Here is a 23,849-nt window from a genome sequence, read left to right as displayed (position 1 = left end):
AAAGGAAGACCTTTCTCTCTGTCTCTCTCTCTCTCTCACTGTCCACTCTGCCTGTCAAAAAAAAAAAAAAAAAAAAAAAAAAAAAAAAAAAAAAGATAAAACAAACCTTAAAGTATGTCAGTGTAAATGCTTCGAATTGTTTCAAGTGTTTTGACTATTCTGTGTCTTTGAGTTTCCAAATAAATTGTATAGACAGTGTATCAATTTACCTCCATACACAGAGAGCCTGCTGTGATTTTGATTGGGATTAAATTAAATCTTTTTTTAAAGATTTTTTTTTTTAGATTTATTTTTTATTTATTTGAAAGACAGAGTTAGAGAGAGAGGCAGAGACAGAGAGAGAGGTCTTCCATCTGTTGGTTCACTCCCCAGATGGCCACAACGGCCGGAGCTGCGACGATCAGAAGCCAGGAACCAGGAGCTTCCTCTGAGTCCCCCACGCAGGTGCAGGGGCCCAAGGACTTGGGCCATCTTCTACTGCTATCCCAGGTCATAGCAGAGAGCTGGATCAGAAAAGGAGCAGCCAGGACTAGAACTGGTACCCATATGGGATGCTGGCGCTTCAGGTCAGGGCTTTGACCCTCTGCACCACAGCGTCGGCCCCAAGGGATCAAATTAAATATTTAATCTAATTAATTGAATATTTAATTTAATTTAAGAACTTTTGCCCAAATACTATTGTCTTCCAATCCTTGAACTTGACATAAATTCCCATATGCTGACATCTTTAATTTCTCTTAGTTTTATAGTTTTCATAGTAGAGCACTTAAACATCTTTCATTAAATTTATTCCTGGTGTTTTGGGTTTTTTCTAAGCTATGGTGAATGGAATTTTTTGATACCTCATTTTCCAGCAATTTGCTGTCTTAAAACCAACTTTCCTGTTGGTAAGGTTTTTTTAACCTTTGGTCTAAGTCAACTGGGCATCTTTTTTTTTTTTTTTTTTTTTTTTTCCTAGAGAGGCATGTGATGGTAAACTGTTAGTTTTATGTGTCTTAGAATCTTTCTGCTGCCATCACACACATAAAATAAGTTGAAAGACTTTTGCTCGTTGCATTTTTATCTCAGCAGTGAAGGCGAATCTTCTGATGTTTGAAGATACAGAACAGAAGCTTAATATCAGTCTGAATTTTGGTTTTTCTTTGGTTTATAATTTGCTTTTCTTCCAGGTTGACTTTTCTACTTTTGTATCCTAGGAATTGAGACATTTCTCCAATACTTGGCGAGTGCTTTTTTTTTTGAAATATTATTTATTATTTGGAAATTAGGGAGAGAGAGAGAGACACAGAGAGCGAACTTCCATCTGCTGGGCTACTCCCCAAATGCCCACAACAGCTGGTGCTGCACCAGGCCAACATGCAGAGCCTGGAACTCCATCCAGGTCTCCGATAGAGGTGGCAAGGACCCCAGTTCTTGAGCCGTCACCTGCTGCTTCCTACGATGTGCATTTAGCAGGAAGCTGGATAGGAACCCAGGCACTCTTGTATGGAATGCCGATGTCCAAAGTGGTGTCTTAACAGCGGAACCGAATGGCCATCCCTTGGCAAGTGCTTTTAATCTAAGGACGAACTCCTTCAGTCCAGAGAGGTTTTCTGCCCTTGGCGCTGTGACCGAGTGCATCTCTGGTCTGTTCTAGAATCCTTATTGTTTGCTTATTGAAGGAATTTGCCCTTCACAGATCTTCTTTTCATTGCTTTATCATTTTACTCTTTGTTCTTAGATATTTTCTTGTGCCTTTTGATTCATCACTTTTTATTTTATTAATTTTCCTTATTTTCATTTTATTTTAAAGAGGAAGGGTGGGTTCTTCCTTTTTTTTAAAAAAAAAAAGGATTTTTAATTTATTTGAAAGGTAGAGTGTTGGGGGGCAGGGGAGAGAGATCTCCCATCCACTGCTTAATACCCTGAATAGCTGCAGCCACTGGGGCTGGTCCATGCCAAAGCCAGGAGCTCAGAGCTTCCTTGGGGCCTCCCACCTGAGCAGAAGGGACCTAACTACCTGGATAATCCTCCAGCGCCTTCCCGGGCACCTTGGCAGAGAGCCGGCTGGGCAGCAGAGCAGCTAGGATTTGAACCTGCACACTGATGATGGCATAACTAGCTTAGCTCACTGCACCACGACAGAGGGAGAGCTCTTCTTTCTATCTCCTGGTTCACTCCCCAGAAGCCTGCCACAGCATAGTAGCCATGGTGAGGCCAGGACAAATCCAGGAGCCTGGAATCCAACTTGGGTCTACCATGTGGGTGTCAGCAGCCCAGGTTCCTGAGCCATCATTTACTGCCTCCCAGGGTGCATCTTAGCAGGAAGCTGGATTGGAAGTGGCATAGCCGGGACTTGACCCAGACCCTTTGACACGGCCTGCAGGAGAACCAACTACTGTGCCAAATGCCCACCAGAGATTCACCAGTTTTTAAAAATTCTATTTACTTATTTGAGAGGCAAAGAGAGACAGAGAACAAGCTTCTTGTACTGCTTTATTCTCCCAGTGCTTCCAGGGACCAGGCCTGGGGCCTGCTGAAGCTGAGAGCCTGGCACTCAATCCAAGTGGGTGGCAGAGACGCAGCTTCCTAGGTTCAGCACCTGCTGCCTCTCAGGGTGTGCATTAGCAGGAGGCTGGAACTGGAACAGAGCCGAGACTTAAACCCAGGCAGCGTCTTCACTGCTAGGCCAAACACCTGTCCCAGATGCTCCAATTTCTCGTCCTGTAATAGCCACTTTACACTCACTGCCTTTGTGAGGCATGCAATTCCTGTTTCCCAGTGCCAAGGATGTTTTGGTTATCTCAATGTCTTCTCCTTCTCCTCCCCTCCTTTCCTTACCCCTTGCTCTTGTTTTACAGATGCAGTGGCATCTCCTTCCTCCCTCAGTTCCTCTTCTTCCCTCAGCCCTTACTCTCCAGGCAGAAAGAGTGAATTCCCTTTTGCTTTTCTATGTCAGGCAGCCAAGGCACTGTAGCTATTTGTTTGCATATTGTCTCCCTCATCCCCTGGGAGCTCCTTAAGAGTAGAATCACATTTTCCCGTTACCGTATCACAACATGGAACACAGTGCCTTGTATACCTTAGGTACTCAATGAAAGGCTGTTGAGTTGACTTGTGTAGTGCTCTTCCCTGTGTCTTCACACAGTTCTTTCTGTGTGGGTCTGTGTCAAAGGTCCTCTTAGGAGGACACTAGTTAGGGCCGGCATTTTGGCATAGGAGATTAAGCTACCACCTGTGATGCTGGCACCATATGGGCACCAGTTCGTATCCTGGCTGCTCTACTTCCAATCCAACTCTATGCTAACAGCCTGGGAAAAATCACCAGAAGATGGCCCAAGTGTTTGGGCCCCTGCTCCCCATGTGCAAGACCTGGAAGAGGCTCCTGGTTTCTGGCTTCAGCCTGGCCCACTGTTGGCCATTGTGGCCACCTCGGGGGTAAACCAGTGTGGAAGATCTCTCTCTCTCTCTCTTTCTGTAACTCTTACTTTCAGATCAATAAATAAATCTCTCTCTCTCTCTCTTTTTTTTTTTTTTTTTGACAGGCAAAGTGGACAGTGAGAGAGACAGACAGAGAGAAAGGTCTTCCTTTTGCCGTTGGTTCACCCTCCAATAGCCGCCGCGGCCAGCGCACCACGCTGATCCAAAAGCAGGAGGCAGGTGCTTATCCTGGTCTCCCATGGGGTGCAGGGCCCAAGCACTTGGGCCATCCTCCACTGCACTCCCAGGCCATAGCAGAGAGCTGGTCTGGAAGAGGGGCGACCAGGACAGAATCCGGCTCCCCGACCGGGACTAGAACCCGGTGTGCCGACGCCACTAGGCGGAGGATTAGCCTAGTGAGCCGCGGCGCCGGCCCCTAAATCTCTTTTTTTTAAAGGACACTAATCCTGGTGGATTTGAGCGCACCCGAATGACATCACTTAACTCAATAACCCCTATCTGCAAACACATAGTCCCCATCCTGAAATACTGGGGGTTAGAACTTCTACATAGGAAATTGGGGGAGTGACATTGTTGATCCCTTCTCACAGGAAGCTTTTTAAAAAACTGGAAAATGGTAAAATAGAAACTATATGTGTAGAATGAAAACCAGGGAGAAAACTGTCATTCTTTTAGAAGAATGTGAACTGATGAAAGGCCCTTTGGGACAGTGCCTTGTGCAAAGGAGAGCGGAGAACAGTCATGCGGACAGTCCAGTCTGGATCGTGTCCCTTAACTGGCAGAGCAGGGAGCACCTCCAATGGCGAGCCAGCTAGGTGGCCTCCCATGAGCCACCTCTTCTGGGAGCACTAACCATGTCGTTTTTGGCTCATGTCCTAGTCTGAGTGGCTCCTTGCAGGCAGACTCCATGGTCACAGTTGACAGCTGCGTTTGGCAGTCCCTGGCAGCATGCCTTTGTCACAGCACGCCTCTCTGACTATAAATAGTACCTGTCGCCTACCTGCAGCCCCCATGAAGTCATCAGAGAGTTCATGATGACGTCATCGTTGTTTCTTGGTGTTTTCTAGAGGCTTCCTGAATGAATCTTTCAAGGAAGGAGGCCCGGATGGGTTCAGCACCCGCCTCCTGAGAGGAGAGATCACGCGTTCCCAGGTGAGGGACTCCGCACAGCCCCCTGGGGAGGCGTGCTCTGCCTGCCTGTCCATCTCCTGCGTGACTGTGGGCTGACTGTGGGCAGGGCTGTGTCTTCTTCACCCACGTGCCCTTGGTGGCACGTCACTCACAAGACTGACCTGGGAGACCTGGAGACAGATGGGGATGAAGCTGAAGTTACCAGTGGTTTGGGTCCCCCAGAGGGAAATGTCCAGTCCTTAAAGATCTATGCCAGGAGCTACTATGGCCAGAGTGGCTATTCTAGGGCAAGGACACAGGGACCTTTAATTCAGTGATGCTATAGCTGGGTGAACTCTGCAGCCAGAGATCAGGACTGGAATCTTGGCTCCCACTTCCAGTGTGACCATAGCAAGTTACTTCACTTCGTAAAGCCTTAGCTTTGCCATTTGTAAAATGGGCATGATAATACTGTGTGTTTCATCTGTTGTGAAGCCTGCAAGGTGTTTAGTGCTGTACCTGGCACAAAGCAGGTGCTCAGCCTATTCCTGTTACCGCAGCCACAGTTATTTTTTTCTAACAGAGTAATCAGCATCTAACACTATTTGAGTTCTAATACGTTTCTCAGAAGGCGATTGATAAGAATCTACTTGCAAGCACACACATACAACATCCTATATTTAAAAACAAATTTTTTAATTTGCGGGCACTTACCACTCTAGCTGAGAACTTAGGAATCACCATGATCAAAAACAAAAGCCCAACTCTTCTGTGAAGGCAAATGTGGTATTAATGTGGTGAGCATTGCGGTCGCTTTAACACACACGTGTACACACACGCATCATGGCAGCCAGTGAATGAAAACCGGGGTGATGCTGTGGGGAAGAAGCATTACAAAAGCTTTGATTAGTAAAACAGCTTCAGAGCGCCGTATGTGTTAAAGGAACAAGGGGTGATGGAGTGGGTTTCCAGTAGTGCTGTTCTGGCTTCTGCTAGCCTGTGTGTGGCTCCCAGGAAGCTTGCATGGCTAGAGGAAGAGGTCTGAAAAACTGAAATTTGCTGTGATGAAGGCTCCTTCCATTGCTTTGTTAGCAGGAAGAGTCCCTTGGGAATGAATGTTTTCACTTTTCACTGATGTGTACTAGCCAGCCAGAAAAATACACCTGGTGTACATCCTGATGGATTTTCACAAACTGGACATCCTCGTGTCACCAGCACCAGGTGGAGAAGTGAAACATTGCCAGCATTGTAGGCACCTGCCCTATGTCCCCTCTACAAGTAACTTCATCTGGACTTCCAGCTGTAGAGATCCCTCTGCCTGCTCTGTGCTTTATGGAGGTGGAGTCGTGCAGATGCATTATTCTGTGCCTGGCTTTGGGTACTCCACACTGTACTTTAAGAAGTCATAGATGTTATTGCATGCAGTTATAGGTAGTTTTATTCTCATTGCTGCACGGTATTCCATTGTGTGTCTATATACCAGTCTGTTATCCATTATGCAGTTGATCGGTGTTTGGGTAGTGTTCCATTTGGGGATATTACAAATGGTCATGCTCTGATGATGTGTGTATACAATCCATTATGCTATTGGTTAGTGTATTAGTTTGCTAGGCCTGTGTCTTAGCTTGTACTGCTATAACAAATATATTGTAGACTGGGTGATTTAAACAACAAACATTTCTGTTTCACAGTAGAGACTGGCAAGTTGAAGATCAAGGTAGGTTCAATGTCCAGTGAGGCCCATCTTCCTGATTTCCGGATGGCATCTTCTTGCAGTAGCCTCACACGGTGCAAAGCAGAGAGAGAGAATAAAAGCAAGCTGTCTCATGTCTTCTTTACGAGGGCCCCTAATGCCATTCATAAGGGGTCTGCCTGCCCCTGGAGGCCCACCTACAAATACCATCACCTTATGGGTTAGGATTTCAACATGGAAATTTCAGAGTGACACAGGTACTTAGTCCATACCAAAAATCGTTCCCTAAGATGAGTGGCTTACACTCTAGAAATTTCTCACAGTTCAGGAAGTTGGATGTCCCACATTAAAGTGTCAGCAGGTTTATTCCTTTCCTTTACTTTTTTAAAAAATATTTATTTATTTATATATATTTGAAAGGCAGAGAGAGAGAGATACATCATATACTGTAAGAGCCAGGACTGGGCCTGGCCGAAGCCAGGAGTCAGGAACTCATCTGAGTTTCCCACATGGGTGAAGGGACCCAATTGCTTAAGCCATTGTCTGCTGCCTTCCAAGGTGTGCTTTAGCAGGAAGTTAGACTCGAGAACCCTAAAGGATGTACTTGGGTGTCCCAGTTGGCGTCTTAATTGCTATGTCTAACGGCGCCGGGTTCGGTTTCTTTTGAAACAGCCTACTGTTTCTTCTTTTGAGACAGCCTACTGTTACTGTGCCCGCACATGGTCTTCCCTTTCTGTGTCCTTAACTCTTCTTATTGGACTAAGACAGTGCCTAATGGCCTCATTTTACCCTAATGGCCCTTTAAAATATGTCTCCACATAAAGTCACATTGTGAGGTCCTGGGAGTTAAGACATTAACATGTGACTGTAGAAGGCCTACGGTTCAGCCTATAATAATAAACACTGGGTAGTTTCCAGTTTGGGGGGCTTGATGTGCTTGTGTGTGTGTCCCCCTCCCCCCACCCCCACTTCCCAAATTGATAGATTGAAACCCTAACCCACGGTGATGGTACTGGGAGGCGGAACCTTCAGGAAGTAATTAGGTCCTGAGGTAACAGTCCTGGAGTGCGAATGAGATTAACACCCTCGTAAAAGAGGCTTCAGAGCCCAGCTCGCCTCATCCACCACGTCCATCACGAGGACAGCGAGAGGACCCCAGCTAGGAGACAGAAAACGCATCCTCACCACACAGTGAGGCTGCTGGCGCCTTGAGCCACCCTTCAGAACCATGAGAAGTACATTTCTGCTGTTGTTGGCTGCCAGGATTCTGTTCTTTGGCCACAGCAGCCCGGACAGTCTAAGGACATTCAGAGATCATGCTGCTTTTATAGTGTGTACTATAGGTATACTATATACTGTAGTATATATAGTACATACATTACATAGTATACTATATATTCTATAGACTATAGTGTGTATACTATACATTGTATATACTATAGTGTATGTAGTATATAAGTGTACTATCCAGATGGTTAAGTAGTTTTTGCTTTGAGACTCTTAGGATTGGTGCAGCTATGAACACTTTTTATCCATGGTTTCTGGAGGAACATGCATTCGTATATGTGTCCAGTGATGGGACTGCGTGGTCATGGGAATGCATATGTTGGGATTCAGTAGACACTGCTAAAGCTTTTCTGAACGTTGTTCCAACTGGCAACGCCCCATCAACTCACTTTTACAGTGGGAGCCGCTCCTGGAAGGACACTGCCGGCAACGTTCCAAGGCCTCTGGACTCTGCCTGCCTGAGAATTTCTCTATACATCAGATCTTTGGCCAGGCGATCTCAGCGAGGAAGATCAACTACCCCATGCTCCAGGCGGCTGTCGCTCTCAGAAAGAGGGGTAAGGGTGCAGCACTGGCCACTCTCTGGCCTGACCACACCAGAACCCTCGAGAGGGTTAAGTTCAGGGTACAACTAAGCATGATTTGAGATCACACATCTTCTGGGTCTTGATGGAAAGCAAGCTTAAAGCCTGGCTCTAAGGCAGGATTTATCAAATGACAAGAAATAGCACTATTAGAATGGACAAACAACAGGATTTTATCTAACAAATAAGAACTTATGCCAGGGACTGCCTGGTGAACAAAATGTTCTCTTTCCAGTGGTAGCAATAATGACATGAATGCCCTGACTTCTTGTCCCAGCACTTGGAAAGCAAGGCCTTCCAAGCAGTTAGGACTTTCTCCTCCTCTGGGTTCAGAGTGGCTCATCGAGGAGTTGACTGACATGGGCTCAGATTGTGTCTACTGGTCCGAGGCCTGAGGTCACGTTCATCCGCAGTCATTGATATAGTATCGGTGCCCAGCTTTTCTTAGTGGGCATATTGTGCAGTTGTGGTTAAGCCATCAGTCTCGTTCTTTTCTGGGCTTCAGTAACAGAATAGCTGAACGTGGACGGTTTATAAAAAACAGAGGTTAATTTCTTGCAGGGCTGCAGGCTGGGAAGTCTAAGATTGACAGTCCCACGTCTGGCAAGGGCCTTTATTCTGTGTCATCCCGTGGTTGGAGGTGGAAGGACAAAGGAGGGTATGAGCCAGGGGAGAGAGTGAGAGAGAGAGAGAGAGAGAGAGAGAGCCAGATATCCAATTTACAGGCTCAAGGTCTTCTATAATCAGCAGTAATCCATTCATGAAGGCCAAACCCTCACTGCCTAACCATCTCTCATGAGGCCCCACCTCTCAACCTATCACCCTGTAGCACCACGGAAGCTTTGCTGCTTAGTTTAATCCCTTCCAGATCTCCTAGCTCAGTGCTCTTGAATTCTGCCTCCACAAAGTCCTAGGACATGCACACAATTCTGCCAAGTTCTTTGCAGCTATGTAACATGGATGGTCTTTATTCCAGTTTCCAGTACCTTCATTTCCATCTGAGACCTCATTTGAATGACCTTTATGGTCCATATTTCTATCAGCATGCTATCACTTCCCAAGAAGATTATTATTATCTTCTGAGCACTCACAGGAATTGCCCTTAATGTTCATTTCATGAAAATCTAGGCTTTTTCTACACTGCTTCTCCAAATTCTTCCACCCTCTACTCATCACTCAGTTCCAAACCTGCTTCCACATTTTCAGGCCTCACTTCTCAGTACCAGTTTTCATAGTTAATTTTGTGCTACTGTTACAGAATACCCGAGGCTGGGTAATTTATGAAGAGCAGTGATTTATTTCTCACCGTTCTGGAGGCTGGGAAATTTAAGAGTGAGAGAACTGCATCTGCCAGGGGCCTTCGTGTTGTGTCATGCCATGGAAGGTGAAAAGGCAAGAAAGGGTGCATGCATGAGAGAACAGGAGATAGATCTGCAGCCTCAAGCCTTATAAATTGGCGTTAATCTATCATGAGGGTGATGCTTACACAGCCTCATTATCTTCCATTAGGCCCTGTCTCACAACAGTGTTGCCTTGGGAATTAGGTTCACAACATATGCTTTTGGGGGATTCACATTCAAACCATACCGCATCCCAAGTCTGTAAATTCCTCCCTCATCTTACATGAAAAGGAGTCACTAGCAACTCCTCCGTGTCACATTTCCAGGATTACCTGGTTCTCGCCTTCACTGATGAGGCAAATAAAGCCGGGGATAGGGGCTGGCATTGTGGCACTGTGGGTCGAGCCATTTTTGGCTTGTGACTATGGCATCTTATATTGGAGTGCCTGGTTCAGTCCTGGCTATGCTGTTTCTAATCCAGCTCTCTGCTAATGTATTTGGAAAGGCAGCAGATGATGGCCAAATACTTGGTTCCCTACCACTCATGTGGGAGACAAGAATGGAGTTCCTAGCTCCTGAATTTAGCCTGTCCCAGACTTGGCTGTTGTAGCCATGTGGGGAGTGAACCAGCAAATGGAAGGTCTCTCTCCTTCTACCTGTGTCACTCTGCCTTTCAAATAAATAAATCTTACATTAAAAAAGCCAGGGATAATGCTACCTCTGTCTATATTTCTGGTTTCGTAATGGCAATGCAGAGCGCCAAGGCAGGTGTTTTGAAATAGGACGGAGCAGAGTTTGCAGTCACATGGACCAGAAGGAACTTTGGACCTCTGTGCGTGGCCCCGGGCAGCTTGTAACTTGTCTGCACTTTGGCTTGTTCATCTGTAATACAGGATGTACGGTCAGCCCTGCCTGGCTTGTAGTTGGGGAGGATCCAAGGAGCTGGTAAATAGTCAAACCATTCTTCTGCCATCATAAGAGACTAAGGGATAGTTGTTTCTGCATCTGGGCTTCCGAAAGCCCTTCATGTACACAGTTCACTCCCAGCTCAGTGTCAGGAGGTGCTCATAGATACAGATGGTCCTTTTCCAGCTCATCCATCCAGAGGCCATGGTAGGAAATGGCTGTGAATGAGCAGGAGCCTGCCAAGCCCTGTTATCGGGGTCCCTGGGGGTGTCCGGAGCATGGGAGGGCAGGGTTCTGCAGCTGTGCTGTTGACCTTTAACTTTTGGCTCAGGATTTATCACCTGCATCCTCACCAACAACTGGCTGGATGACAGTGCCGAGAGAGGCGGCCTGGCCCAGATGATGTGTGAGCTGAACCCGCACTTTGACTTCCTGATAGAGTCGTGTCAAATCGGAATGCTCAAGCCAGAGCCTCAGATCTACAAGTTTGTGCTGGACACACTGAAGGTCAGCCCCAGTGAGGTACGTGGATGCTTCTTTCCAGGGGAGAAGTCTCGGAGCCCTGCAGCCAGAGAGCAGAGAGGAGTGAGCGGGGGTGCATCTGGGGCCTGGCAGCACAGTCCAGGTCCACTTCTCCCAGGCGGGACTCCCCTGAAAGGACCAGTCCAGGACCTTCTACTGCAGACTCACATCTGACCTGTTGGTATGGCTCTTACAGGACTTCATTAAAACAGGCAGCAGCATCAAAAGCAATTAGGCTACTAGCCTCAGTTTACATAGGAAGAAGCAGAGACCTTGGGACACTTTGTTGAGGCCTCAAAGTTCGTCAGGATTCCCCCAAACAAAGGATGAAAATGACCCCCATTGCACTGTAGTCGGCACTAGGCACCCTCACCCCTCAAGGCCTCTCTTTTGTATTCTCTCCAGAACTGCCTGTGTTCACTGGGTACCCCTCTGTCATCTGCAGAAGGCAATTGGACCGAGACCAAATTCCTTTGCCACCCGTTTCTGACCCTCTGCTGCTAGCCCTGCCCCACTCCCAGGCTGATGAGAAGCAAGCCTGGGCTCTGGCCATGGGAATCCTGGCCAAGCTCTGCCAGGGCCACCGCCCTTCCCCACGGTGACTCGGCCTCTGCCCTTCTGTGCACCTGCGGTTGGCTTCAGAGCAGCACTGTCAGTTTGAGTGCACTCTGAATCCGTCCAGCCCCCCACTATGGCTTTTGGGGGTGCACGAGCTGCTTAGAATTCTAGGCCGCTCTGTTCAAGGTTATAAATAAACGCACCCTTGCTTTTTCTGTGATGTTTGAGGCCTTAAAAAAAAATCTTTATTTTTAAATTTCAGCCTTTGTTCCATTCAGAATTTATTTTGGGGTGAGATAGGAAGTAAGGACCTGCTTTTGTCCTGCTAACCAGGCATGCCAGCACCATTCAGCGACCTCCGTCTCCCACTGGACATGATACCTTTATTAGCACTAAATTCTCATTTGTACTTGTGTGTTTCTACACTCTTCCGTCTCACGGATGTGTCTGTTTCTTTTCTCCTTCTGTAGCTTCCTGTTTGTTTTATTATCAGTCCCTGGGATGGTTCTTTTCCAGATATTTTTGTCTGTTCATTCAGGTTGATTTTTCCCAGATGAATTTTCATGTGGTCTTGACAAGTTCGTATCCACCATCTAAAACCTTGCGGTTTTAGAATTAACTGAAACCAAGGGGCATGTGTGGGTATATTTGTTTATGTAATTAAATGTTTTTAATTTCAAGAGTAAATAGTTGTAGTGAGAGAGGAAAATTCCTTATGTGCTCATCATAACATAACCCCTGTTTGCATTTTAACGTGTTTCTTACTGGTGTTTTCCATAATGTGAGAGACTTCCTCTGGGTGAATGATGAGTGATGTTCAGGTTGTTTTGGGTCCAGGTTGTTTTCTTAGATGACTTCGGGAGTAATCTGAAGCCGGCCCGTGACTTGGGAATGGTTACCATCCTTGCCCGTGACACCGACACAGCCCTGGGAGAACTGGAGAAAGTAACCGGGGTGCAGGTAACTTTCCGTCCGAGCAGAGTCATCTGTGTTTATGCAGCGAGAGAGGAGAAGCAGGTGGGTGTGGAGTTCTTGCTCCACGCATGATACCTGGGCACCTACGGATGGGGGTCCATTAGTGTCTGACAGTGAGCATAGAGACCTTCAAGGGTGCATTGCTTCTCTCTCTGCAGTCACTGAACTTGGAGACGGTATTCGGAGAGCAAGAATCTAGACTAGCCGTGGTGCAAGGACTGGGGAGACCAAGACCAGAGCGGGGTGGCCAAGGCCACCCCAGACTTACCCTTTGGCTAAATATGGAGAATTTTTACTCTGAGGAGCGTAGATCCTACCTGGGCCACCTGGGCCTACCACTGGCACTCTTACGTGTACTGTTGAGTTCCACCTGGCTCAGGCCCTCTCGGCAGTTTCAGGAAAGTTTAAGTAAAACCCGTGTCCCACCTAGGAAGCTAGGGCAGCCTAGCCCTGGCCCTGGGGCCTGGCCAGCTCCTGCAGACCTGAGGCACCTTTGTGCTTTTGGGCTAAGATCGCTGATGTCACTGAGTCCACAAGGGACAGCTTACTGAAGGCTTTGCCGTGACGCCGTGCCCTGGCTGCTGTCAGCGTGAGGGGCAGGAAAGCAGGAGGAAGCCAGACTCTTGCCTGAGCTGCCCAGACACCCAGGGCTGCACAAAAGTCTGCTAAGGCCGCCTTAGCAAAGTGCCGCAGACTGGGTGCCTGCAGTGACAGACATGTCTCGTCTCTCCATTTCTCTGGGAGGCTGGAAGTCTGGGGTCAAGGTGGCGGCAGGCTTGGCATCCCCTGAAGCCTCTCTCCCTGCTCGTGGGTGACCACACTCTGCCTGTGTCCTCGCGTCCTCCTTCTGTGGCCATCTGGATGCTCATCTCCTCTTCATGTGAGGACACCTGTCAGATTGGAGTAGGGCCCACCCCAAGTCAGCCCACAACAGGAGAGATTCGCCCTTTTTCCTTAAACAACTTGTGCACCTAACAACTCCCAACCTTAGAGCATCTTGCCCAAGCCTAGATGTCCCGTGCAGCAGGGAGGAAGGCACCCCAGGGTGGGGATCGGAGCATGTCCGTGCTTGTTCTCTTTGCTGCGTTCCTATCTGAGGAGACAGGAGGGGCCCGACTTACCTCCCGAGTTTTGCGGGACAGGTGTCTGAGTTTACGCCCAGAAGTGGAGCTGCTGGATCCTGTGGCTATTCCGTGTGTAATTTTTTGGGGAGCACTGCCATGGCAGCTGCAGCATTTTATATGGCCACAGAAAAATCCCCCTTTTTTGAGACAAGGAAGAGCATGCCTCTTTCTCATGGGGAGACTATGGAACTCGGTCATATTGGACTTTTAAAAAAGGTGCACAAACACAGAAGAGGATCATCGCGGTAGGAAATCCCCTCCCTCCCCAACCCAGGAAGTAGTGGCACATCCTGGGGTCTACCCAGGGAGCCAGGGACACATCAGACGAGGGGCCCCAAGGGACCCTGGCCCTGGCTCCCGCGCCTTGACTCCCTCTGACCACACAAGGTCATTACCATGGGAAGGGCTCCAAGATGCCCCAACACCACCACCACCACTCTGAGTCCCTGTCTCCAACCCTGGTCCCTCTCCAGACACCACAGAAGTTGAGGACTCACCTTCTATTCCCCCTTTTGAGGACCCCCAGGTGGTCTCTTCCCTGTTGAAAAGGCAGGTGGATTCATAGTTTGCTTCTCCATTTTAGAGGCCAGAGAACGGAGCCACATAGGACGGCCACTTGTTTCTTAGGTTGCACATCTGGGCTGAAGTTGGTAAGTGGAGCAGTAGGCATCCCAGCATGTGCAGGAGCAGGGTTCAGGCACAATAGAGCATTCCCTCAGGGGAGCTCAGGGTCTCGTGCTGTGTCACTGCTGCCTCGGGGGAACTGATCCCGTAGGTTACAGAAGTCGCCTTTGAAGGCTCATCCTTCAGGAATTTTCCTGTTTACCTCAACCTTGTACAAAGCCAGGGTTAGCTGAAGGTGTGTGGGACTCCAGAGGCCAGGATGGAGACCTGCAGGCCACAGGCTGTTACGGGCAAGATTGTGTTGAAGCCTTAAGCCCTGGCACCTTCGAATGCACCTGGATTTGGATGTGGGGCCTTCAGGGAGCTGCTGAAGCTCAAAGCAGGGCATGAAGGCGGGCCCCTAATCCAGTCTGGTCGGTGCCCTTACAGGCAGAGATGGTGAGCACACAGGTAAGGCCGTGGGAAGGCACAGGGAGCTGACGGCCACCAACCAGCCAAGGGGAGCCAGCCCTGCTGGCCCTTTCACCCTGGACTTCCAGCCTCCAGTCCTGGGAGGAAACAGATATCTGCTATTGAAACATGCTGGCTGGGGGTTTGCCATGGCAGTGTGAGCTGACTTAAACAAAGGCACAGAGAGTTTGCTTTTGGCCAACGTGAGGGAGAAACCTTTCAGCAGAGGTGCCCAATGACAGAATGGCTGTGTTGCAAGTTCGCATCTCTGGTGGTATCCAGCATGAGCCTAGGTGACCACTGGAGGAACTGCTGCATTGAGTTGTATTAAAGTCCTGTGTCTCAGGGGTTTAGAACAAGTGACGTTTCTTTCCTGCTTCTGTAAACTTCCATTGGTGGCAGTCAAGGGCTTTGCTCCTGCAGTCACTTGGGGACTGCAGTTGGCAGAGAAACCGCTGTTTTCCTTTTGTGATTTGCAAGGTCACACCAGACACGCAGCTGGAAGATGGGGGAAAGTGAACAGCGAGAAGGGTGTGTGTGTGTGTGTGTGTGTGTGTGTAGGGGAGGGTGGTCCACAGGTCAGGCTGGGAGGCCATGCTGTTCTGTCTTCTTCCACTGGCTGGAACTCTGCTGGATTGGAAGGGAGGTGGGGAGGGAGTTGGGTTGCTTGGTCACCCAGAACTCAGGAGGGGGGTGGCAAAAGTGACCTCTGAGTGCTTTTCTGGGATTTGTCCACCCACCCTGAGAACTCGGGGAGGGGCCTGCGCTGTCTCACTGGACGTCTTGTGCTTCCAGCTTCTCCATGCTACAGCCCCTCTGCCAACCCCCTGCAATCTGAGTGACGTGAGCCATGGGTACGTACCTATAAAGGTGAGTCCAGACGGCCCTCGGTTTTGCCTGGCTCTGTGTCTGCAGATTCAGCCAGCCGCGTTTCACAATACCTGGATTTGGGGGTGGCAGGTATTCGGCCTCGCGGTCAAGCCACCAGTTAGGATTCCGGAGTCCTACACTGCAGTGCCGGGACTCCTTGCTCACCTTTGGCTGCCAACGCCAGCTTCCTGATTGCGCACCCTGAGAGCTGGCAGTAGCTGGGTTTCTGCCACTCACACGGGAGACCTGGGTTGAGTGTGTTTCATGTGACTTTAACAGGATGTCCCAAACTGGGTGATGAATCAGCAATAGATCCCTCAGGGTTCTGGAAGCTAACAAGTGCACCATCAAGTTGCCGGTGTCTGGCGAGGGCCCTCTTGCTATGTTACCCCATGACAGAGGCAGGAAGACAAGCAAAGGAAAGAGTGCGAGAGGGCGAGGGAGGGCCAAGCCTGCGTTTATTACAAACCTTCCACTGCAGTCGCGAGCCCGCTCCTGTAACATTGATCCATGTATGAGGATGGAGCCCTCACACCTGGATGCCGCTGCCCTGGGGATAGAGGAGCACACATTTCTCCCATTCATAAGCAACTGGCCAGAACTCAGTCACCTGTGTGCAGCAGGTGGCATCTGGCAATTGCCACCGTTGCGCCAGGGAGAGAGGAGAACACAGCCACTGAGCAGCTCTGCATGTCTCAGCCGCACCCACGCAGCCCCGGCAGTGACCTGCCCACCAAAGCCTGCATCGTTATCTTTCGGCAGTGAACAGCCTTTACTGCGATGGTCATGACATTGGGCTCGTTGCTGTGGATATTACACTCATAAAAATCAGCCCCCAGTTCAGACATCGCCACAGCCCAGACACTGACAGCACCAGGCATTTTACAGAGAAAGGCGAAGGTGCTTTTGTTTTTTTCCCAACCTCCCGATCTCTCCGGGCTTACGTCACAGGGAAAACCGCCTGGTTTCTTGGCCCCGCTTGGCCAGTGTCTGCTCTCTGCCATCTTCCTCTACCTGGGGTGTTGAGCTGAGAAGGCTGGGTCAGGGCACATCCAGCAACCCCCGCAAGCAGCCCGCCTGCAGCAGTGGGGCCAGGTTCTGGTCGGCCTCATGCTGCCCGCTCCCCTCTCTCTCCTGCAGCCGGGGCTCCGCCTGCATTTTGTGGAGCAGGGCTCAGGCCCTGCGGTGTGCCTCTGCCATGGGTTTCCTGAGAGCTGGTTCTCCTGGAGGTACCAGGTAAGGGAAACTGGGAGGTGCGGCCCAGTCAGGGCGAGCAGAGGTGGGGGGAGGGGTGCTGTGGCCCAGCCTGGAGGGCGGAAGCTGGGGCCTCACGGGGGCCGTCATCTGCACAGAGTGACTGCGAAGCCTCAGAGACATCGGGCAGCAGTTGGCTGAGACCTCGGGGCTGTGCTGGACTCCAGGGGACCTTTGCAGAGTAGGGGAGGGGGGATGCTTCTAGAGGCTCTACGCCACCTGCTGGGAAACCTTTGTAGAGGATAGAAATCTGCAAGGATTTTGCTAGATAGGTGCTGCTTGGTGGGCTTTTATGCAGTGCACCAACCTCAGGCGTGTCCAGGTGGGGGCGCTCTAGTCCCAGGCTGAGGACACCAGGTGTGTCACAGGCACTTTGGATGGAGCCATCCACAGGAGCAGGGGGCAGGGGAAGATGACCAGGGAGCAATGAGAGCACACCCAGTGCGCCTGAATGCCTCTTTTCCAGATCCCTGCTCTGGCCCAGGCGGGCTACCGGGTCCTGGCTGTGGACATGAAGGGCTATGGAGAGTCGTCTGCCCCTCCCGGTGGGTTGGCCATGCTGCAGGGGTCCTGGGTGGCCCTGCCTTGTCCTGGCTGAGCTCCCCAGCCTCTCTGTGCTTTCCCTGCCCTAGGTCAGAGTGGGCAGCCCTGCGAGGGGGTCTCACAGCACCCCCTGCTCCCCTGCAGTGTCTGGGTGGATACCTTTGGGGCCACAGTGGTCCCTGCTCCCTGCACTCTGAATGAACAAAGGGAACCCCAAGGGAGCCTCCACTGATTGCTGTGGATGCAGGACGCGGAACCATCCATCTCCAGAACTTTGTTTTCTCCAGAGCGTTTGCATCTTACAAAACTGAGAGCCTACGGTCATTGGACAGTAATTCCTCAGTTCTCCCTCACCCTCCCCTGCAATGCAACCACTGTTCTCATTTCTTTCTCTATGACTTTGGCTTCCTAGGTGCCTCATGGGAGTGGGATCTTACAGTGTTTGTTCTTCGGTAACTGGCTTCTTTCACTTAGCGTAGTATCATCAGGGTTCATCCACACTGCAGCATTTGCTATAATCTCCTTTTTCAAGGCTGAATACTATTTCACTGCCCTTGTAAGCCACAGTCTGCTTCTCCGTTCACCTTCGATGAGCCCTTCTATTGCCTCTACCTTTTGGCTGTGGTGAGCAGAGCTGCAGCGCCCCTGGTTTCAGTTCTTCTGGGCACCTGCACCCAGAAGAGTTGCTGGATCCTACGGCCTTTCGTAGGCCAGATTCTTAACCCAGCATCGTGGATGCAGTGGGGGTCTCATCAAGGATGGTGTGAGATGCCCGGGAACCTCCTGGGACCACATGTGGGCTGTCAATGGCTGGGGAGCCCCCTGAGATCACATGTGGGCTGCTGGGCATTTTCCCAGTGTGTAGACTCCTGTGTTCTCTCAGTGTCCGAGGGATCCCCAGCCCCAGTGAAGAGCCCCGGGCACCGAGGCAGGCACGTGAAGCAGCCAGGTGTGGGCAGAATCCCTGGTCCTCTGTCAGCGATGCGGTTGGCAGTGGTGGCCTCCAGGGCCAAGCTGGCTGCTCACTGTTCTGCCAAGCCGGTTCCACTGTCATCACATCCAGCACATCTTGAGAAAGAAGTGCATAGCTGGAGGGTTTTGGCATCGTACTTCCTGAATTCAAATTGTATTGCAAATCTACAGTCACTAAAACAATATGATCCAAACGTTAAGCCACACACATAGACCTGGGACAGAACAGAGAGCTCAGAGCAATCTGTGCGTGTAGGGTAAACCGATCTTATACACAATTGGGAAAGGACAGTGTCTTCAACAAATCGTGAGAAAACACGGACATGAGTGAGACTAGACTCTTACATCATGCACAAAATCGATCCAAAATGGATTAAACACGTAAGATCTGAAACTATAAAACTTCTGGAATAAGACATTAAAAACACTTTATGTTGATCCAGGCAGTGATTTTATGGGTATGACAAAAACACAGGTAACAAAAGCAAAAATAGACATGTGCCACTGCATCATTCTAAGGGTTTACAGTTTATGTGGCAAAGGGGCTCTTTTAGTTTGTTGATGGATTTAAATCATGGGAATCAAATGTGTTTTTTTGTTTTTTAATTCTAGAAATAGAAGAATATTCCATGGAGGTGTTATGCAAGGTAAGAAGGATCTTTGAGTAATATGTATAACATCCTTAGTGTCTTAGATTTCTAATATAAGCCAAAAGCCCAGGTGTGCACTGAAACCCTGGGAAAGCAGTCTTGCCCGGCACTGGGGTATGGTTGAGATGATGTTGGTAAGTGATAGTCGGCAGGTATGCAGCATCCGGTGTGTGTCAAGTCCTGTCCCACGTTTGATGGAAGAGGAATCAGGGTCACAGTAGCTCCCAGTAACTTCTGGGAGCCACACCTCGTGGCACATTTTTGAACCCTGCAGCACCCCACTCTGTCACCTGTCTATCCAGGAAATTTTAAAAATCTCCTCATTTCAGTAAATAATTTGCTAGCCAGACCTCCAGGGTTAGTGTGTGGCCTGGGGACCCTAAGAGGAGTCCCTGTTCTGAGATGGGTATAAGCATCGTCTAGGAGAAGGGACCTTCATTTGGACTTGCACGGGAAGGCGGGGACTGGGACCCACCGCTCCATTCAGCTCCAGAGCGGGTGTGAAATTTGGAGAGACCCGGGGGCAGAGAGAGCCTCTGGTGGGCCAGGAAAATGGCAATGCCACGGCTGGCACTAGAGTTACAGAAAGTCTCTGTGTCAGAGTGACAGCCTCCGGGGAAGCTCTGCCTGTGTGCGAGCCCCTAGCCCTGCACTCGGGCTCCGGCATCTCAGAAGCAGATCTCGGGTGAGAGCTGTTACTCTGCTCAGTTTCCACGTGTTGCCTTTTCTATTTGCTGCTCATTCACTCCCCAAACCCTGCTGAGATCTCAGTGGGGACCTTGCACGTTAACCTGGACCCCTGCATGTTTTTGTTAAAACCCGTTCTCAAGTCAGGTGCGCTGGATTGCTTGAGTGAATGGCTGCCTTTTAGGCAGCCGTTTTCCAAATCAAACAAGAGAAAGTATGATTGTATCCTCCACCTTTTAAACATCACTAGTACATCTACAGCTAGGTGTTTGTCCAAGGGAATTGATAAGCATGTCTACATACAAACATACCTGTACTATTCAAAATAGTCAAAAAGTGAAAGCAACCCATTAGTTGATGGATGAATAACCAAAATATGGTCTGTCTATTCAATGGAAAATTGTGGCTGAAAAGAGGCAATAAGTATTGATGCGTACTTCAACCCGCATGAACTTTGAACATGTGTGTGTATTGAATTAACATAGCAATTTGGGGGTACACTGACATTTTAATACAAATATATATAATTTTCATATCTATTGCCTCAGGCATTTGTCATTTCTTTGTGTTGCAAACATTCAAAGCCCTCTCTTTTAGCTTTTTGAAATATCCACTTGACTGTCAAGCACAGTTCTCCTACTGTGCTGTAGAACACGAGAAGTTATTCCTCCTGTCCCACTGCACCCCTGGTCCCATACGCCAGCCTCTCCGTTCTCCCTCCCTCACACCTGTCCCAGCTTTGGAACAACTTTCCCACTATTTCCTTGAAGTCACCTTTTTAGCTTCCTCATTAGAGTACTTCAAAAAGGTTGTGAAAATAGAATTAAGAGATAAATTACTTTGGTGCAAAAATTTTTGAAATCCATAATTTTTTGAAAATTTTGAAAAAATGCACAATGTTTTCATAAAAATTAATTCAGTTAATATAACATCCTCTGGTTCCATCTGTGTTGCTGTAAATGACAGAATTTTATTCCTTTTTGTGGCTGAGTAGTATTCCATTATGTATATATAGCACCTTTTCTCTAACCATTCATCTGTCAGTGGACACCTAGGTTTGTTCTGTCTTGGCCACTGTGCACAGTGCTGCAGTAGACATGGGAGTACAGAGGTCTCTCCAGCATACTGCTTTCAGTTACCTTTGGGATTATAAGGGGTCTTTAAAAAGTATATAGAAAATGGATATTATGAAAAAAGTAGGCCAAAAAAAGTGACAGACGTCAGCAGTGAAGGCACCTGGTCCTGGGCTTTTCTTTGTTGGGAGACTTTTTATTTCCTTTGCCGTGTGTCCTCACTGGGCAGAGAGAGTGAGCTCTCTGGTGTCCCTTTATGAAGACACTAAGCCTATTAGATCAGGTCCTTGGCCCTATGACCTCATTTAACCTGAATTATTTTATTCTATTCTCTTTTTTTAAAGATTTATTTATGTACTTGAGAGGCAGAGAGGGACAGACAGAGAGGTCTTCCATCCACTGGTTCACTCCCCAAAAGGCTGCAACAGCTGGAGCTAGGCCGACCAGAAGTCAGGAGCCAGGAGCTTCTTCTGGGTCCCCCACGTGGGTGCATGGGCCCAAGCACTTGGACCGTCTTCCACTGCTTTCTCAGGCCATCAGCCAGGAGCTGGATCGGAAGTGGAGCAGTCGGGACTCAAACCGGCACCCGTGTGGGATGCTGGCACTGCAGGCGGATGCTCAACCCACCATACCACAGTGCCGGTCCCACCTTAATTATTTTCATAAAGGCTCTTTTCAGATACATTCCTATTGAGGGGTAAGTCTTTAAAATGTGAATTTTGGGTGGATTAAAAAGATCACCATCCAGGGGCTGGCACTGTGGTGCAGCAGGTTTAAGCCGTGGCCTGAAGCGCTGGCATCCCATATGGGCACCGGCTCTAGTCCCGGCTGCTGCTCTTCCGATCCAGCTCTCTGCAATGGCCTGGGATAGCAATTGAAGATGGCCCAAGTCCTTGGGCCCCTGCACCTGCGTGGGAGACCTGGAGGAGGTTCCTGGCTCCTGGCTTCGGATTGGCGCAGCTCTGGCCATTGTGGCCATCTGGGGAGTGAACCAGCAGATGGAAGACCTCTCTCTCTGTCTCTACCTCTCTGTAACTCTGCCTTTCAAATAAATAAAATAAATCTTAAAAAATAAAAGATCACCATCCAGTAATTGTTCCCTTTTCTTTGAGGGAAAGAAGAAAGTAACTAATAATAATTATGCTAGTATCAGTGTCGGTCAATCTTTTAAAAAAAGATAGTGTATATTTTAAGAGACAGAACCTGTTATTCAAGCTTTCCTTTTTAATTGAGGAACAGTGAGAGGTTTACTCCTTAATCCTAAACCTGAGAGGGGCTCTTACCGTGGCCTAAACCCGAGAGGGGCTCTTACCGTGGCCTAAACCCGAGAGGGGCTCTTACCGTGGCCTAAACCCGAGAGGGGCTCTTACCGTGGCCCTTGAGACTTCGGGGCAGAAATGGGGGTGGAAGAGCAAAAGGAATGAGAGCACCTTTCCCGGGGAAGTGGTTCTGTGACTGGAGACGAAGTCCCGTGTCTTCCTCCTGCCCACAGACGCAGTGTCCCCATTGCTAATTTTCCCTGCCGGAGGACTGAAACCAGTCCGGGGGAACGTGTGAGTGTTTCATGCTTTGGGGGCAGAGAATTCAGAGACTGTGGGAAAACCCTTGACTTGTTCCTGTCTCTCAGGTCCTGGAATTTCTACCTTCTGGCTTAATTTAGAAGAACCAAAAATAGGTCTGGCCCACAGCGGGGCAATTGCCTTCGTGTAGGAAGCACCCCTGGAGGAGGCAGACGTGGAAATGCACATGTTAACTCCTCAGCTTCTTACCACCAGTAATCTCAGCAGTCCCTCGTGGAAGGAATTCATCTGGAGAAATAAAAGCCAAGTAGGATTAGTTCTCGACTGGTGCAAAGATGGGGAGGGTCCAGGGGCTGAGAATTATTTAAAATTAGATTGTTGAGCTACATGGTTAAAAAAAAAAAAAAAAAAAAAGCATGGCTTTGAATGATTGACATCAGCTAGGTCTGGATGGAGTCCCGGCTCTCCCCCTGCAAGAGGTGTGGTCCTGGCTGCCTCGCTGGTTCCACCCGCGCCCTGGTTGGCTCATCTGTAGCCTGAAGGTATCACTGCCTTCCTGCAGCTTTGTGGGAGAGCTGCCAGCAGGTGGGGAGTGCTCAGGCAGATGCAAGGCTGCTTCTCAAGGACTCCATACGTACAGCTCTGCAGGAATAAGCAGAGGCCCCTTCCCTTAGCTCAGGCACATGGGGAGGGGGCCGTCAGCAGGTGAGAGAGGAGTCTGAGAGGACTCAAGCAGGGAGACACAGCTGGCTGTGGGGAGACCCCCTGCAGGGAAGTCCTCCTGTCCTCCCCTCTGCCCTGGCCCAGCAGGATGCTTCTGCCTCCTTCTTGTACGTTGGCCGCCTGGACCCGAACTCTGCCTGACCCTTCCTTCCCAGCATCTCAGACTCCATGACTACTGGCATGTGTGGCCAGCACCTTCTACCTCAGGAACCAGGGAGCAAGGCGAGCAGCCCAAGCCCTCCCTCCAGGGCAGTTGGCTTCTCCTTCCTCCTCCAGGGAACAGCCTAGGATTCTGTTCTACGGTGGGTGTGGCCGCTAACTCACACTGACGGGTTAGGAATCTGCCTGGTTACTGAGAGGCTGCCGGAGAGGGAAGAAGGTTGCCGAAATGACGGAAGCCTGCCTTAGCTTGTTGGGGGCTGCCATAACAAAGTGAACCAATCTGAGTGGTTTCAACAGTGGAAATTTACTTTCTCCTAGTTCTGGAAGCTGCAACCCCAAGATGAAGGTGCGGGCAGAGTTGGTGTCTCCTGGGACCTCTCTCCTTGGACACCGCGTGTCCCCACATGCTTTTCCCCTGTGTGTGTCTACTAGTCTTCTAAGGAGGATGTGGTCATACTGGATTAGGGCCCACCCTGCTAACCTCACTTTACCTTAATTACCTCTTTAAAGAGTCCGTGCAAAAGTGTAGTCACCCCCTGCGGTGGTTAGAGCCTCAGGGGGCAACAACTCAGCCCATGGCAAAGCCAAGTGCACTGACGGATCTCGATGCGTCGGAGGTGGGTGGACATAGCATCTGATTTTATGTGTGTGTTTTCTTTCTCAGGATATGGTGACCTTCCTGGATAACTTGGTAAGTAATTATTTAGAACTGTTTTCTTTGGAGAAGTCCATCTTGGCCTGGGTCATTAGATAGAGGTGTAAACCTTTGAGGTTGTCAACTATGAGAGCAAAGGCACTGAGG

General features: G+C 49.3%; 1 protein-coding gene across 2 annotated transcripts in view; it reads left to right on the top strand.

Moving 5' to 3' along the window:
- EPHX2 (epoxide hydrolase 2) overlaps nucleotides 1-23,849 on the top strand; it is a 40,116-nt gene that overhangs the window by 1,173 nt on the left and 15,094 nt on the right. For both annotated transcript variants that reach the window (XM_008249288.5, XM_070069654.2), the window contains exons 2-10: nucleotides 4,488-4,572; nucleotides 7,908-8,067; nucleotides 10,672-10,862; nucleotides 12,258-12,380; nucleotides 15,389-15,463; nucleotides 16,604-16,699; nucleotides 17,184-17,262; nucleotides 18,845-18,879; nucleotides 23,712-23,738. In XM_008249288.5, the coding sequence (XP_008247510.1) occupies nucleotides 4,488-4,572; nucleotides 7,908-8,067; nucleotides 10,672-10,862; nucleotides 12,258-12,380; nucleotides 15,389-15,463; nucleotides 16,604-16,699; nucleotides 17,184-17,262; nucleotides 18,845-18,879; nucleotides 23,712-23,738 (871 nt within the window). The remainder of the gene's footprint in view (nucleotides 1-4,487; nucleotides 4,573-7,907; nucleotides 8,068-10,671; nucleotides 10,863-12,257; nucleotides 12,381-15,388; nucleotides 15,464-16,603; nucleotides 16,700-17,183; nucleotides 17,263-18,844; nucleotides 18,880-23,711; nucleotides 23,739-23,849) is intronic.

The sequence above is a fragment of the Oryctolagus cuniculus genome, chromosome 2 (assembly GCF_051225735.1).
Source record: "Oryctolagus cuniculus isolate XC-2025 breed Fujian yellow rabbit chromosome 2, ASM5122573v1, whole genome shotgun sequence".
In the NCBI taxonomy this organism is placed as follows: domain Eukaryota; kingdom Metazoa; phylum Chordata; class Mammalia; order Lagomorpha; family Leporidae; genus Oryctolagus; species Oryctolagus cuniculus.
This window is presented reverse-complemented; position numbering and strand designations above follow the sequence as displayed.